General features: G+C 52.2%; 1 protein-coding gene across 6 annotated transcripts in view; it reads right to left on the reverse strand.

Annotated features, from left to right (window-relative positions):
- Positions 1–6,023: 6,023 nt before the first annotated feature.
- Positions 6,024–14,906, reverse strand: part of slc6a4a (solute carrier family 6 member 4a) — a 29,807-nt gene continuing 20,924 nt past the window's right edge. For all 6 annotated transcript variants that reach the window (XM_072701276.1, XM_072701274.1, XM_072701277.1 and 3 more), the window contains 10 exons: positions 14,721–14,859; positions 14,478–14,612; positions 14,243–14,346; positions 13,959–14,086; positions 13,381–13,493; positions 9,317–9,448; positions 8,928–9,027; positions 8,742–8,842; positions 8,477–8,644; positions 6,024–7,706 (listed from right to left, as the gene is read on the reverse strand). In XM_072701276.1, coding sequence (XP_072557377.1) covers positions 7,629–7,706; positions 8,477–8,644; positions 8,742–8,842; positions 8,928–9,027; positions 9,317–9,448; positions 13,381–13,493; positions 13,959–14,086; positions 14,243–14,346; positions 14,478–14,612; positions 14,721–14,859 — 1,198 coding nt within the window. In that variant the 3' untranslated portion in view covers positions 6,024–7,628. The remainder of the gene's footprint in view (positions 7,707–8,476; positions 8,645–8,741; positions 8,843–8,927; positions 9,028–9,316; positions 9,449–13,380; positions 13,494–13,958; positions 14,087–14,242; positions 14,347–14,477; positions 14,613–14,720; positions 14,860–14,906) is intronic.

Below are 14,906 nucleotides of genomic sequence, written 5' to 3' on the forward strand. Positions count from 1 at the left end.
GGTGGAGGTGTCTGTGGAGATAAGCAGTATTCTCTCTGTGCAAAATGAGTTCATTAGCCGTGCACAGACAGTGAGGAGCAGGCCGCTCTGATAAAGGCAGCCAGCGCTAGCGGGGGGGGGGGGGGTCTGCTTCTGGCAGGGGGGCGTGGGGGTTTCATTTCCTGTCTTCAGAGCTTTGACATATCAGAAGGAGATCTACAGGAGACATGGGATTGCATGGTAGATCAGTGGCAGGGGAGATCATGACATGGGAAATGCAGGAGTAACAGAGAATTAGTGAAAATGTAAAAAGTGGTAACAGCTGGGGGTGGGGGGTTCACACCTGGCAAAAGAATTAACAGGTTTGGCAGGATTAAATACACATGTAATTTTCACATGGTCATCATTGTGAAACATGCAGAGAGGAAGAGGTCAGGTTTGCCCACGACATGCATGTTGCAGCACACGCTGGCCACAGAGGATAATGCACCCCCTGCACTGATGAATTATTACTGAGCCACTTAAAGGCTCTTAAGATTTTTCTGGTATAACAAACTGTGGGACGTGAGCAGAAGAAACTTCTGATGCAAAGAGGTGTGAGAAGCAGAGGAGTCGTGATTACTGAGTAGCGTGAGGAGCAGAGGAGCCATGATTATGGAGCAGTGTGAGGAGCAGAGGAGCCATGATTATGGAGCAGTGTGAGGAGCAGAGGAGCCATGATTATGGAGCAGTGTGAGGAGCAGAGGAGCCATGATTAGGGCGTGGTGTGAGGAGCCGTGATTACAGAGCGGTGTGAGTAACCGTGTTTACGGAGTGGAGCAGAGGAACCATAATTATGGAGTTGTGTGAGGAGCAGAGGACCAGTGATTACAGAGCGATGTGAGGAGCAAAAGAGCCGTGATTACTGAGCAGCGTGAGGAGCAGAGGAGCCATGATTACTGAGCAGTGTGAGGAGCAGAGGAGCCATGATTACGGAGCAGCGTGAGGAGCAGAGGAGCCATGATTACAGAGAGATATGAGGAGCAGAGGAGCCGTGATTACGGAGTGGTGTGAGGAGCCGTAATTACGTAGCGGTGTGAGGAGCAGAGGAACCATGATTATGGAGCTGTGTGAGGAGCAGAGGAACCGTGATTGCTGAGCAGTGTGAGGAGCAGAGGAGCCGTGATTACGCAGCAGTGTGAGGAGCAGAGGAGCTGTGATTATGGAGCTGTGTGAGGAGCAGAGGACCAGTGATTACAGAGCTGTGTGAGGAGCAGAGGAGCCGTGATTACAGAGCAGTGTGAGGAGCAGAGGAGCCGTGATTGCTGAGCAGTGTGAGGAGCAGAGGAGCCGTGATTACTGAGCAGTGTGAGGAGCAGAGGAGCCATGATTACGGAGCAGCGTGAGGAGCAGAGGAGCCATGATTACGGAGCGATATGAGGAGCAGAGGAGCCGTGATTACGGAGTGGTGTGAGGAGCCGTAATTACGGAGCGGTGTGAGGAGCAGAGGAACCATGATTATGGAGCTGTGTGAGGAGCAGAGGAGCCGTGATTGCTGAGCAGTGTGAGGAGCAGAGCAGCCGTGATTACGCAGCAGTGTGAGGAGCAGAGGAGCCATGATTACGGCGTGGTGTGAGGAGCCGTGATTACAGAGCGGTGTGAGTAACCGTGATTACGGAGTGGAGCAGAGGAACCATAATTATGGAGCTGTGTGAGGAGCAGAGGACCAGTGATTACAGAGCGATGTGAGGAGCAAAAGAGCCGTGATTACTGAGCAGCGTGAGGAGCAGAGGAGCCATGATTACTGAGCAGTGTGAGGAGCAGAGGAGCCATGATTACGGAGCAGCGTGAGGAGCAGAGGAGCCATGATTACAGAGAGATATGAGGAGCAGAGGAGCCGTGATTACGGAGTGGTGTGAGGAGCCGTAATTACGGAGCGGTGTGAGGAGCAGAGGAACCATGATTATGGAGCTGTGTGAGGAGCAGAGGAACTGTGATTGCTGAGCAGTGTGAGGAGCAGAGGAGCCGTGATTACGCAGCAGTGTGAGGAGCAGAGGAGCTGTGATTATGGAGCTGTGTGAGGAGCAGAGGACCAGTGATTACAGAGCTGTGTGAGGAGCAGAGGAGCCGTGATTACAGAGCAGTGTGAGGAGCAGAGGAGCCGTGATTGCTGAGCAGTGTGAGGAGCAGAGGAGCCGTGATTACGGAGCAGTGTGAGGAGCAGAGGAGCTGTGATTACGGAGCAGTGTGAGGAGCAGGAGAGCCAAGATTATGGAGCAGTGTGAGGAGCAGAGGAACCATGATTATGGAGCAGTGTGAGGAACAGAAGAGCCATGATTACAGCAAACAATGGGGCCGAGGGACGTGGGGTAGGGGCAGCAAGGCCTTTACTATAGATGATGTGTGATAAGCTGAGAGAACAGGAAGTTACCATCGCACAGGATAGCGGCCCCATAGGAAAGTGACACAGCGACATGCAGCAGGTCAGTCAGACAAGCCGTGATTACTGAGCAGCGTGAGGAGCAGAGGAGCCATGATTACTGAGCAGTGTGAGGAGCAGAGGAGCCATGATTACGGAGCAGCGTGAGGAGCAGAGGAGCCATGATTACGGAGCGATATGAGGAGCAGAGGAGCCGTGATTACGGAGTGGTGTGAGGAGCCGTAATTACGGAGCGGTGTGAGGAGCAGAGGAACCATGATTATGGAGCTGTGTGAGGAGCAGAGGAGCCGTGATTGCTGAGCAGTGTGAGGAGCAGAGCAGCCGTGATTACGCAGCAGTGTGAGGAGCAGAGGAGCCATGATTACGGCGTGGTGTGAGGAGCCGTGATTACAGAGCGGTGTGAGTAACCGTGATTACGGAGTGGAGCAGAGGAACCATAATTATGGAGCTGTGTGAGGAGCAGAGGACCAGTGATTACAGAGCGATGTGAGGAGCAAAAGAGCCGTGATTACTGAGCAGCGTGAGGAGCAGAGGAGCCATGATTACTGAGCAGTGTGAGGAGCAGAGGAGCCATGATTACGGAGCAGCGTGAGGAGCAGAGGAGCCATGATTATGGAGCGATATGAGGAGCAGAGGAGCCGTGATTACGGAGTGGTGTGAGGAGCCGTAATTACGGAGCGGTGTGAGGAGCAGAGGAACCATGATTATGGAGCTGTGTGAGGAGCAGAGGAATCGTGATTGCTGAGCAGTGTGAGGAGCAGAGGAGCCGTGATTACGCAGCAGTGTGAGGAGCAGAGGAGCTGTGATTATGGAGCTGTGTGAGGAGCAGAGGACCAGTGATTACAGAGCTGTGTGAGGAGCAGAGGAGCCGTGATTACAGAGCAGTGTGAGGAGCAGAGGAGCCGTGATTGCTGAGCAGTGTGAGGAGCAGAGGAGCCGTGATTACGGAGCAGTGTGAGGAGCAGAGGAGCTGTGATTACAGAGCAGTGTGAGGAGCAGGAGAGCCAAGATTATGGAGCAGTGTGAGGAGCAGAGGAACCATGATTATGGAGCAGTGTGAGGAACAGAAGAGCCATGATTACAGCAAACAATGGGGCCGAGGGACGTGGGGTAGGGGCAGCAAGGCCTTTACTATAGATCAGTGGTTCCCAACCTTTTTTAACTCACGGCCCACACAGCCAAACACATATGTTTCCGCGGCCCACTGCAAAAGAATTTAAACGATCCCGCTTTTTGTGTCGGGTTAACTAAGTACTCGGAAGCAAGGCTGTTAATTGTCTTTATTGAATAAACTGGTAATTTATTTCATTATATATCAAATTATGATTTATTTGATTTTGACTAGACATTTTTTATTATATTAACAATATTACAATTTCTATTAATAATAATTGGCGGCCCCCCTGCAATACCGTCGCGGCCCACTAGGGGGCCGCGGCCCACAGGTTGAAAACCACTGCTATAGATGATGTGTGATAAGCTGAGAGAACAGGAAGTTACCATCGCACAGGATAGCGGCCCCATAGGAAAGTGACACAGCGACATGCAGCAGGTCAGTCAGACAAGAGCAGGGTGTGTGCTGCTGTTTGGAGTAGGGTGCAGATATGTGTACAGAGGTGTGTGCAGAGTGACAGGGTGACAGTCCCCAGCAGGCGACACACACTACATACAATTTCAGAAATTGTTAGAGGTGCCAGTTTACAAAACCACATGACTTTGTAGCCCTGAGGACAAACCCTCTCTCGACCCAGGGCGAGTGAAGCCACATATAGAGGAGTGCTTATTAAAAGTCACAGAATGCAAACGCATTCTGCTTTATACCTCTGAACGTTTACTGTAGCAGATGGCCTTTTATGGCACAGCAGCATATACAGCACAAAGGCCCCCATTTTACCCATAATTCCCTGGGCCTCCTGCAGATTTCCCTGGCTGACTGTCCTCAGTGCTGATTGTTCTTTGTCCTCCCGCTTCATGACCCCCAGGCCACCTCCCAAAATCATACAGCATCCCCCATAGGTCAGGTCAAAGATGTAGATTAAACCTCATGATGAAATCATGGATGTGGTCACAAGATGACTTCAGTATTTTAGGTTGGATTATCTGTGCAATTGAACCTTAAAAAAACCTTAAAATGACCTTTATAGAATGATATGTCCAACCGCCCTGTGACTAAGGGGCCTGGCATGTTTGCCCTTCCGTAACGTCTGCAGGAATCCCCAGGCCTGTGACATGCTGCTCTGTGAGTGTCTAGCTGTGAGTGTCTAGCTGTGAGTGTCTGTGACTTCTCATAACCTCTGCTAAAGATTTCCACATCATGTTGCATCAGATCCTCTTTAAAGCGTCACCCCCTGGGCCCCTTGTACTGTGCTGGATGGGGGGGGGGCATGCTTCACAGGTGGGGGCCTTCATTTTGTGGAGTTCTGAAACGTATTATTATTATTGCTGCATGGTTACACACCCAACATCGCTCCAGAGTGACGTGTGAACCCGAGTCGTCCATTCAGCCTGACCCTTACACATACTGTACCCACTGAAATTCAGGAGTGTGCTTGATTCAGCCAACCAGAAATGAGGCTGCCATGTGACAGCTGGGCCCCGTATGGTGAAGCAGGGTTTCTTGCATTGCCAGATAACTTGTTAGATTTAAGGTAGTCTGGGGTAAATGTAAGTGAGCAGAGATAAAGTCCATTTAAACTGGGGTACCTTAAATCTGATAAGTTATCCGGCTCACCAAGAATTCCAGCTTTCAGGTTACAGGTTCAAATGCCGTTATGTATGTTCACTTACTCTGACATTACTGAAGTCAGAACTAAATGCAAACTTTTTCCAAAAAGTATTGGCTGAAGTAATTTCTTACAATGTAATGACAGTCAAGTATATTATTTGATGTAATTAAATCGTTAAATCTGATATTAAGGCAGTGATAAAATTTAATAGAATGTTTGCACCAGCAGGAGTGGAGTGAAGGATGTGAAGGATCAGTGGGAGGTGAGAAGGTAAAAGAGCATTGTTGATGATGAGGAAGATTATGAAGATGAGGGGGATGAAGACGAGGAAGAAGATGGCAAGGGGCTGGCGAAGGGGGTGAGGAGGAAGGATGACGAAGAGGAAGGCGATGAGGAAGAGGATGGCGAGCAGAGTCCCTGCTACACAGAGATCAGGTCAATGGAGACTGCAGGGTGCATTTGTGTTTAGTGTTCGATGGGCACAGAAGACGGACAGGACGGGCAGGCTAGCTGCTACATTTCTTAACCTGTCATATCAGGTAAAAAGGAGGTTAAGGAGACCAACTAACTAGCAGGTTGCAGATTCAGGTGTTAGTGATTGTACAACAGTTTGAGCTAAGAGAAATGATGTAAGTCCTTACCGCAGCATATCCAAATTCAATGGATGGGTGAAATTATTCACTGAATCAGTCAACTGTCTTCTGGAAACAATGAGCAATGAACACCTCAAATGTTCTCCTTGAGAGTTAAGATAAGTCTGGCCCAGCTTCTTAACCCCTGTGTTGCCCACCTGGTCTGAGCCTAGAGCACAGGGCCCTGATTCTCACCTTTGCCACCAGGGGTCAGGGGGCCACAAGGCTCACAAACCGCATGTCCACAGTGGAGGCAGATTCAGCATCCATTGATATTCCTTTTTATTTCTCTTCATTTATATGTAGTTTTCTCCTTTACATGGATATACAACCTTTAACAGACTGACACAGATCATATGCTTAAAATGTACAGTTTACTCTGTATTTCACAGGATATAAGACACCAGTGAGGAGGCAGAGGGGCCTGTAATGAAAGCAGAGTCATACAGAGACACACTGACACACTGCATATATCTATCTATATATCAATCTATATATATGTATATATTTATCTATGTATTTTTCCTGATCCGGATTGTTAGTTTCTGCACACAGGGAACACATGTTCAGACAGAGGGGTGCACAGATGGCACTCACACGGACAGACGGGACGGAGACAGACACCAGCACGTGGATCTACGGTTCACACACGCCACGCGGGCCCCTTGCAGAACTTGCACACACACACACACACCCTGTGCATACTGAGCATGCACACATACGCTGTGCATACTGAGCACGCACTAAACACACGTGCAAACACGCTGTGCATACTGAGCACGCACTGAGCACACACACACACACACGCCTTGTGCATACTGACGCTTCAACACCTTTTTCTTTTTTTGGTGCTCATATGCAGAGCAGGAGTTTGTTAATATACCTGAATCTGGCATAAATGTGAACAGTCAGCGCAAGTTTGCAATAAAAATATACTCATGTTACACGTGTCGCTCCACGATAAATGTGACGAACGAGTACATTTCGGTACAGAATATATCAAATTAATTACAGCAGTGGTGATATTTTTAAATAAATACACATCTTATATTGGAATAGACTAGACATATAATCTAGACATACATATATATTTTGTACATATAATCTGGTACATGAATTTTCCTGATATACAACTTTTCATCCGCTAAAGTACACACACACAGAAACACGCACGCACACGCACACACAAATTCAACCCACTGGAGCTTTCCTTCCAGTTGACGGGACCTCCACTGGAAAAGAGTCTCATCCAGGGGCTCCGGCCCAGACCTCCGGCCCACAAACTGGTTCTTATGCCTTTTATCATGAAGACTTAAGTGACAGAACAGGTAACAGTGGAGGTCGTATGCAAAAGTGCTACCATTCGTGTCCGTAAATAAAAAAATGCGTAGCTGCAAAACAGATGAATTAAAAAAATATATCTGAGTGATTCACTATGATTGTGAAAGCTCTGAAGTGTGCTGTGACGTTCACTTCCAGTAAAACGTACGGACAGACATCAACGGACACACTTCACTGAAAAGTTACAGGACTAAACAGTAAAAATGTCACAGTTATACAATATATTTTGAGTATATATAAACATCAGGTGTTTACTCAGAGCTGTTGTGCCTGATTGGTCTGGTTTAGGCCACAAAATGCGTGACAATATTACATAACGAAAAATACATAATATTAATAAAAAAATGTAGAAACAACGGCATCTTTGGCCCAGATCCCACCTTCACTATACAGCCAGCTGGACGTCGAAATTGTCCACATCTGGAAGGTAAGAGAGAAACTGCAGAACGTTGAGGGTGGTCATGAGGGGGGCGGGTGTGCCCTTCCTGCAGTTCCGGCAAATGTCCAGTAGAGGGTCAGACGCCGTCCTGGTCAGACCGCGTTGGTGACGATGTCTCTATGTGGCCCCCCCGCTGCCCCGACCTCTGGGGTGATGCTCTTCAGGAGACGCTGTGGGGGACAGAGGTATTCAGGGTAAAACTGAGGACATTGATAAAATACTGTAAAACGGGCTTCACTCCTAATCACAGCATAGAAAAGAATGTATCAATGAACAAAGAGGCTGGTTTATTAACCAACGTCTCCACACAGATGCGTTTCAGCGTAATACCTTCTTCAGTGTGCTAACGACAATGTGTATTTCTAATTTTTTTAAATAGACATATTCATAAGCAAATTCTGCTGGACAGTCAATGGTAACGCAACAAGTGTCATGCAGGCCGCCTGACCGAAACTGGCATCATTCGCATTTTAAAGTCACCACAACACAAAGGTTGGGTCACCAAAGCCCCGGCGCTATCACTGTCACCGTTGCAGTCACTGTGAACGGGCCCTGGTCTGGCCTTGGTCCCGACATGCGGGCAGGACAGTCAGGTTTCACATGACACCTGGACACCCACTGACAGCCACTTTCAGCAGCAGAGGCTCTGAGTGAACAAAGGCCTTCTGGGAGGAGATGGAGCCGGGGACAGGTGCGATGTGGGGGCTGGGGGCATGTGCGTTCATGCTGGGAATTGATGTCATTCACTGCAGGCTTTTCACGGCACGGCCTCGCCGTCACGGCTGCCGCCGATCCGTGTAGCATGAATGAATCTACAGACACTACCTGTTAACGCATGTAGGTGTCGGGAAATGCAGCTACGCATCTGGAAGCTTCCACGTCAGTGCATGGGGGTGTGCACGTGCCCGACATGGGGGGGGGGGGGGAGCTCTGCACACACCTGTTTGAAGGGGCCTGGCGTGATGAGCAGGTGGTAGACCATGTAGGAGGGCACACAGATGAAGGAGGAGACGCCAATGCAGTATCCCAGCACCGTGGTCCAGGCCGGGTAGAGATAGTGAAACAGCTTCACCTCGGGCGGGAAGGCCAGGAAGCTGCCGATGATAAACTGGGGGTGGTGGTGGGGGGGGTCTCGTTAGCCTTATAGAGACTCTATGGAGATCTTACAGAGATCTGCCCCCAAGTCACGCCAGCGTGCCGCTCACCAGCAAGAAGCAGGGGCAGATGATCATCCAACACACCCTCCAGAACCAGCTTGGAGAGAAGCCCAGCATCATCTGGATATCGCTGCAGAACCGCGAGGTTCCTGCCAGGACACATGCCCAGAAGTGAACATTAGGCACAAATAAAGAATGTCTCAGGCATTACATCTGGGAGCACGGAATGTCTACCGTAGAACCAGGACACTGCGATGACCTCCAGGAAGACCACGGTGATGACAGCAGGGCCAGTGGCATACTCCTCAAACAACTTCACCACGAAGGCGCCGCCCTGGAGGTGGGAGGTAGGAAAAATGCAGGAAAAAGGGAGAGAGGGCATTAACAGGCTGATCGGAAGAGAGAGAGGGCATTAACAAGCTGATTGGAAGAGAGAGAGGGCATTAACTGGCTGATCGGAAGAGAGAGAGGGCATTAACTGGCTGATTAACGCATCACATGTAACACTGGATGCCTCAAGGATGAGAACCTGCAAAAATGCTGGCCTCATCTGGCTGTGTTCCTCAGCCACTATGCCCTCTAGTGGTCCTGCAGAAGCAGGACAGAGGTGAGGGGAGACTCACGTATGTGAGGGTGGAGAGGGCCCCCAGGTAGCAGATGCACACCAGACCCAGCACGGCCCACTCCCGCCGCTTGGCCAGTACCTGCGGAAACTCATCAAGCAGCGCCGTGATCACGCCCTCCAGTCCGGCAAACTGGGCAGAAGAAAGGAGAAGTGGAGATGGGGAGAGAGTGAGAGACTTTCACCTTTAAAAACTCTTTATTAACATAAAAGCACAAACAATGGCAGTAAAAAACACACACACACATATATATATATATATATAAATGTAAATTTAACACATCGCACAAAGCCACAAAAGTCACGCACTGTCACACTTTTAACACTAGGCCCTGATCATTACACAACACCGCTCCTTGTCCCAACACAGTCGAGAAATCCTGCAAGGTATGGGTCAGGAGTATGTAAACTCCACCCAGAGCCTCATTGCCACCAGCCACACCAGCCCCACCAGTACAAACTCAGGATCCATCGACCCAGCCCCTCTCAGCTTATTTTTCCTAGACGGCCGAATCGCAAGCTTGGCCTGTGGTTCAACATGCACGACTAGCCCTTCTCACGCGCCTTGTATCTTGGACCATAAATAAACAATACATCAGAGAAATCTGCTCCAAACCGCACTTCCAGCTGCTGGAACATGCCGCGCGCACCTCAAAAATACATGTGCCAAGGTTTCATCCTGCCCACAGATCGGGCGGCCCCCACCACGGAGGGATCAGTATGTCCCCCACCACGGAGGGATCAGTAACTCCCCCACCGCGGAGGGATCAGTACGTCCCCCACCACGGAGGGATCAGTACGTCCCCCACCACGGAGGGATCAGTAACTCCCCCACCGCGGAGGGATCAGTACGTCCCCCACCACGGAGGGATCAGTAACTCCCCCACCACGGAGGGATCAGTACGTCCCCCACCACATAGGGATCAGTACGTCACCCACCACGGAGGGATCAGTAACTCCCCCACCACGGAGGGATCAGTAACGTCCCCCACCACGGAGGGATCAGTACGTCCCCCACCAAGGAAGGATCAGTACGTCCCCCACCACGGAGGGATCAGTAACTCCCCCACCACGGAGGGATCAGTACGTCCGCCACCACGGAGGGATCAGTACGTCCCCCTCCACATAGGGATCAGTACGTCCCCCACCACGGAGGGATCAGTACGTCCCCCACCACGGAGGGATCAGTAACTCCCCCACCACATAGGGATCAGTACGTCCGCCACCACGAAGGGATCAGTACGTCCGCCACCACGGAGGGATCAGTACGTCCCCCACCACGGAGGGATCAGTAACTCCCCCACCACGAAGGGATCAGTAACTCCCCCACCACGGAGGGATCAGTACGTCCGCCACCACGGAGGGATCAGTACGTCCCCCACCACATAGGGATCAGTACGTCCCCCACCACGGAGGGATCAGTACGTCCCCCACCACGGAGGGATCAGTACGTCCGCCACCACGGAGGGATCAGTACGTCCCCACCACGGAGGGATCAGTACGTCCCCCACCACGGAGGGATCAGTAACTCCCCCACCACGGAGGGATCAGTAACTCCCCCACCACGGAGGGATCAGTACGTCCCCCACCGCGGAGGGATCAGTAACTCCCCCACCGCGGAGGGATCAGTACGTCCGCCACCACGGAGGGATCAGTAACTCCCTCACCACGGAGGGATCAGTAACTCCCCCACCACGAAGGGATCAGTACGTCCGCCACCACGGAGGGATCAGTACGTCCGCCACCACGGAGGGATCAGTACGTCCCCCACCACATAGGGATCAGTACGTCCCCCACCACGGAGGGATCAGTACGTCCCCCACCACGGAGGGATCAGTACGTCCGCCACCACGGAGGGATCAGTACGTCCCCACCACGGAGGGATCAGTACGTCCCCCACCACGGAGGGATCAGTAACTCCCCCACCACGGAGGGATCAGTAACTCCCCCACCACGGAGGGATCAGTACGTCCCCCACCGCGGAGGGATCAGTAACTCCCCCACCGCGGAGGGATCAGTACGTCCGCCACCACGGAGGGATCAGTACGTCCCCCACCACGGAGGGATCAGTAACTCCCCCACCACGAAGGGATCAGTAACTCCCCCACCACGGAGGGATCAGTACGTCCGCCACCACGGAGGGATCAGTACGTCCCCCACCACATAGGGATCAGTACGTCCCCCACCACGGAGGGATCAGTACGTCCCCCACCACGGAGGGATCAGTACGTCCGCCACCACGGAGGGATCAGTACGTCCCCACCACGGAGGGATCAGTACGTCCCCCACCACGGAGGGATCAGTAACTCCCCCACCACGGAGGGATCAGTAACTCCCCCACCACGGAGGGATCAGTACGTCCCCCACCGCGGAGGGATCAGTAACTCCCCCACCGCGGAGGGATCAGTACGTCCGCCACCACGGAGGGATCAGTAACTCCCTCACCACGGAGGGATCAGTAACTCCCCCACCACATAGGGATCAGTACGTCCGCCACCACGGAGGGATCAGTACGTCCCTCACCACGGAGGGATCAGTAACTCCCCCACCACATAGGGATCAGTACGTCCGCCACCACGGAGGGATCAGTACGTCCGCCACCACGGAGGGATCAGTACGTCCGCCACCACGGAGGGATCAGTACGTCCCCCACCACATAGGGATCAGTACGTCCCTCACCACGGAGGGATCAGTAAGTCCCCCACCACGGAGGGATCAGTACGTCCGCCACCACGGAGGGATCAGTACGTCCCCCACCACGGAGGGATCAGTAACTCCCCCACCACGGAGGGATCAGTAACTCCCCCACCACGGAGGGATCAGTAACTCCCCCACCACGGAGGGATCAGTACGTCCCCCACCACGGAGGGATCAGTAACTCCCCCACCACGGAGGGATCAGTACGTCCGCCACCACGGAGGGATCAGTACGTCCCCCACCACATAGGGATCAATATGCTCCACAATTTGTGGCCACAACCCCATGTATGATCCTCCACTGCACATCAGCTGTGTGCTTCTCTATGGGAGGCTTGTACAGGGTCTTCCAACAGCCCGAGAGAGAGAGAAAGAGAGAGAGAAAGAGAGAGAGAGAGAGGGCAGAAATAGAGTGTTTTCAGAAAGGGGGCAAACAGTGGCCATTTATTGTCATGCAGGTCTGAGCGTATATGACAGCTGATAAAAGCGGAGGACAATAACAGAGAAGCGGCGAGAGCGGCTCTGCTGATAAGGAGTGTCAGTCCAGCTGGCCGCGCAGCGCGCAGGCAGGCAGCTAATAAAGGGGCGGTAATGAAAGTGCGCAGGCCGGCGCAATCGTAAAGGAGGGCGAATTAGCCCGTATCACAGGCACACGAGGAGCCAGCGCCCCACACGCCAGATATCAGCCTAGCTAAGAAAGTGTCAATAACGGCAGACTGTACAAAGGTGGCGGGAGGCGGGGGAGGCGGCGGGCGGGGGACGGCGGGGGAGAAGGGCCAAAAAGCCAGAGAGATGTAGGAGAGGAACGCTCAGCGTGGGCTTCATGGAGGAGATAAAGCCCAAAGTAGACCCCGGCCTCTCAGAACCAGAGGCTCAGTCTTACTTTTCATTTTATTTGATTGGACTGGAACACAGCTGAAAGATTCCTTTATATTCAGAATTTTTTTCTGGGATGGAGTTTCCAGCGGGGGTCTGTGAAGGAGCCGAATCAGCCGATTTAGGCCCTGGAAGAAATATTAAAAAAAGGAGCCCCCCACCCCCCCAGGCCCCACCCCAGACTACGGGGTACAGCTTCTGTTCCCTTATAGAGACTTAATTCAGCGTATTCTGATTTGAGTTTCCAGTCAGACCCAAAGCAGAGCATCCCAAATCCAAACAGACTTTCGTTTTATCTGGGTGAATATTGTGTAAATGTATCTACAACATCTTCACGAGCATAATGGAACACCACAGCTGCCTCACACACCCTATGCTAAATTTTCTGCTACTCCGTGTAGAAACATTTCTAAGCAGGAGCGTTAGCCAGCGTTAACCTTAAGCTGGCGTCATTGTGAGCGAGTGCCGAGTAAGTGCTCTGAGGGAGACTGACCGTGCTGTCCAGTCCGAGCATGATGATCATGAGGAAGAAGATGATGGCGAAGAAGGTGGCGGCAGGCATGTTAGCGATGGCCTCGGCATAGATGATGAAGAGCAGACTGGGGCCTGTGGGGAGGCCAGGAACAGACCATGGGGGAGGTACGAGGAGGAACAAGGTCAAAGGGAAGCACACAGCAGCAGTCCTTCGTGGACTGATTACAATTCCAGGTCGGCTTTAAAGGGCCCCAGATGCATTTTCAAATTTTGAAAACTCCACAAAATATGTTTTGAGCTGTCTGACTGTCTGACTGTGTTCCTGCGCTCGGCTGTGTGTCTGACTGATCTGTGCACGGCTGTGTGTCTGACTGATCTGCACTCGGCTGTGTGTCTGACTGTGCTCCTGCGCTCAGCTGTGTGTCTGACTGTGCTCCTGCGCTCAGCTGTGTGTCTGACTGTGCTCCTGCGCTCAGCTGTGTGTCTGACTGTGCTCCTGCGCTCAGCTGTGTGTCTGACTGTGCTCCTGCGCTCAGCTGTGTGTCTGACTGTGCTCCCCCGCTCGGCCGTGTGTCTGACTGAGCTCATGTTCCTCACCTGCGTCCTTGGCTACATGATCCACGCCTTGGTTGCGCATCTCCGCCATGTAACCCAGCACTGTGAAGATCACAAACCCAGACAGGAAACTGGTCAGACAGTTAATGGAGCTGGTTACCAAAGCGTCCCTGAGAGAGAGAGAGAGAATGGGTGGGGGTGGGGGGGGGGTACAGAAAGAGAGAGCGACAGAACCACTCAATTACAAATCACTTTATGTCCACTCAGAAAATGTCAGCTTGATTCTGGATGTGTTTTAATGCCACTAGCAAGCGAATCCATCTCACTTGTAGCAGTTGTTGTGGAAGGGGTTGTAGCTGGCGTAGGCTAGGAGGACTCCAAAGCCAGGTCCCAGCGAGAAGAAGATCTGTGCTGCTGCATCTATCCAGACCTGAGGCACAGGAGCATATGGCAGTGACTTCAAAGTGTGGGCCAGCAGAAAGACAGACACGTTTAGCTATTAATCTGACTGTAATGAGACTGAGATGGACATAAGTCTTCACAGTCCCTTCAATTATTCACCGTGGTACTAAGGAGCTTCTTCCAATCAGGCTTCAGGTAGTAGACCACGCCCCTCCAGGCACCGGGCAGGGTGGCCCCTCGAATGAGTAGCAGCACGAGCACCACATACGGCAGGGTGGCCGTCACCCACACGACCTGAGGGAGACCGATAGGCCTTACCACTGCTGAAGGGTGCCAGCCCTGCCCCCAGTTCAATAACTCCACCCCCATTACAGGCCCCGCCCCTCCACATGTGTAGCCCACCTTGCCTGAGGTTTTGACCCCCTTCCAGATACTAAAGTAGACCACGGTGAAGATGAACAGCAGACAGAGTGCCAGCTGCCAGCTGACTGCGCCCAACTGGTGCAGTCCTGAGGAGAGGTGGACCTGCAGCACCTGTCTCCTAGATGAGAGACGAGAAGGGTACCACGAGAGAGGGAGTGGCTGAGT

The sequence above is a fragment of the Paramormyrops kingsleyae genome, chromosome 17 (assembly GCF_048594095.1).
Source record: "Paramormyrops kingsleyae isolate MSU_618 chromosome 17, PKINGS_0.4, whole genome shotgun sequence".
Lineage (NCBI taxonomy): Eukaryota > Metazoa > Chordata > Actinopteri > Osteoglossiformes > Mormyridae > Paramormyrops > Paramormyrops kingsleyae.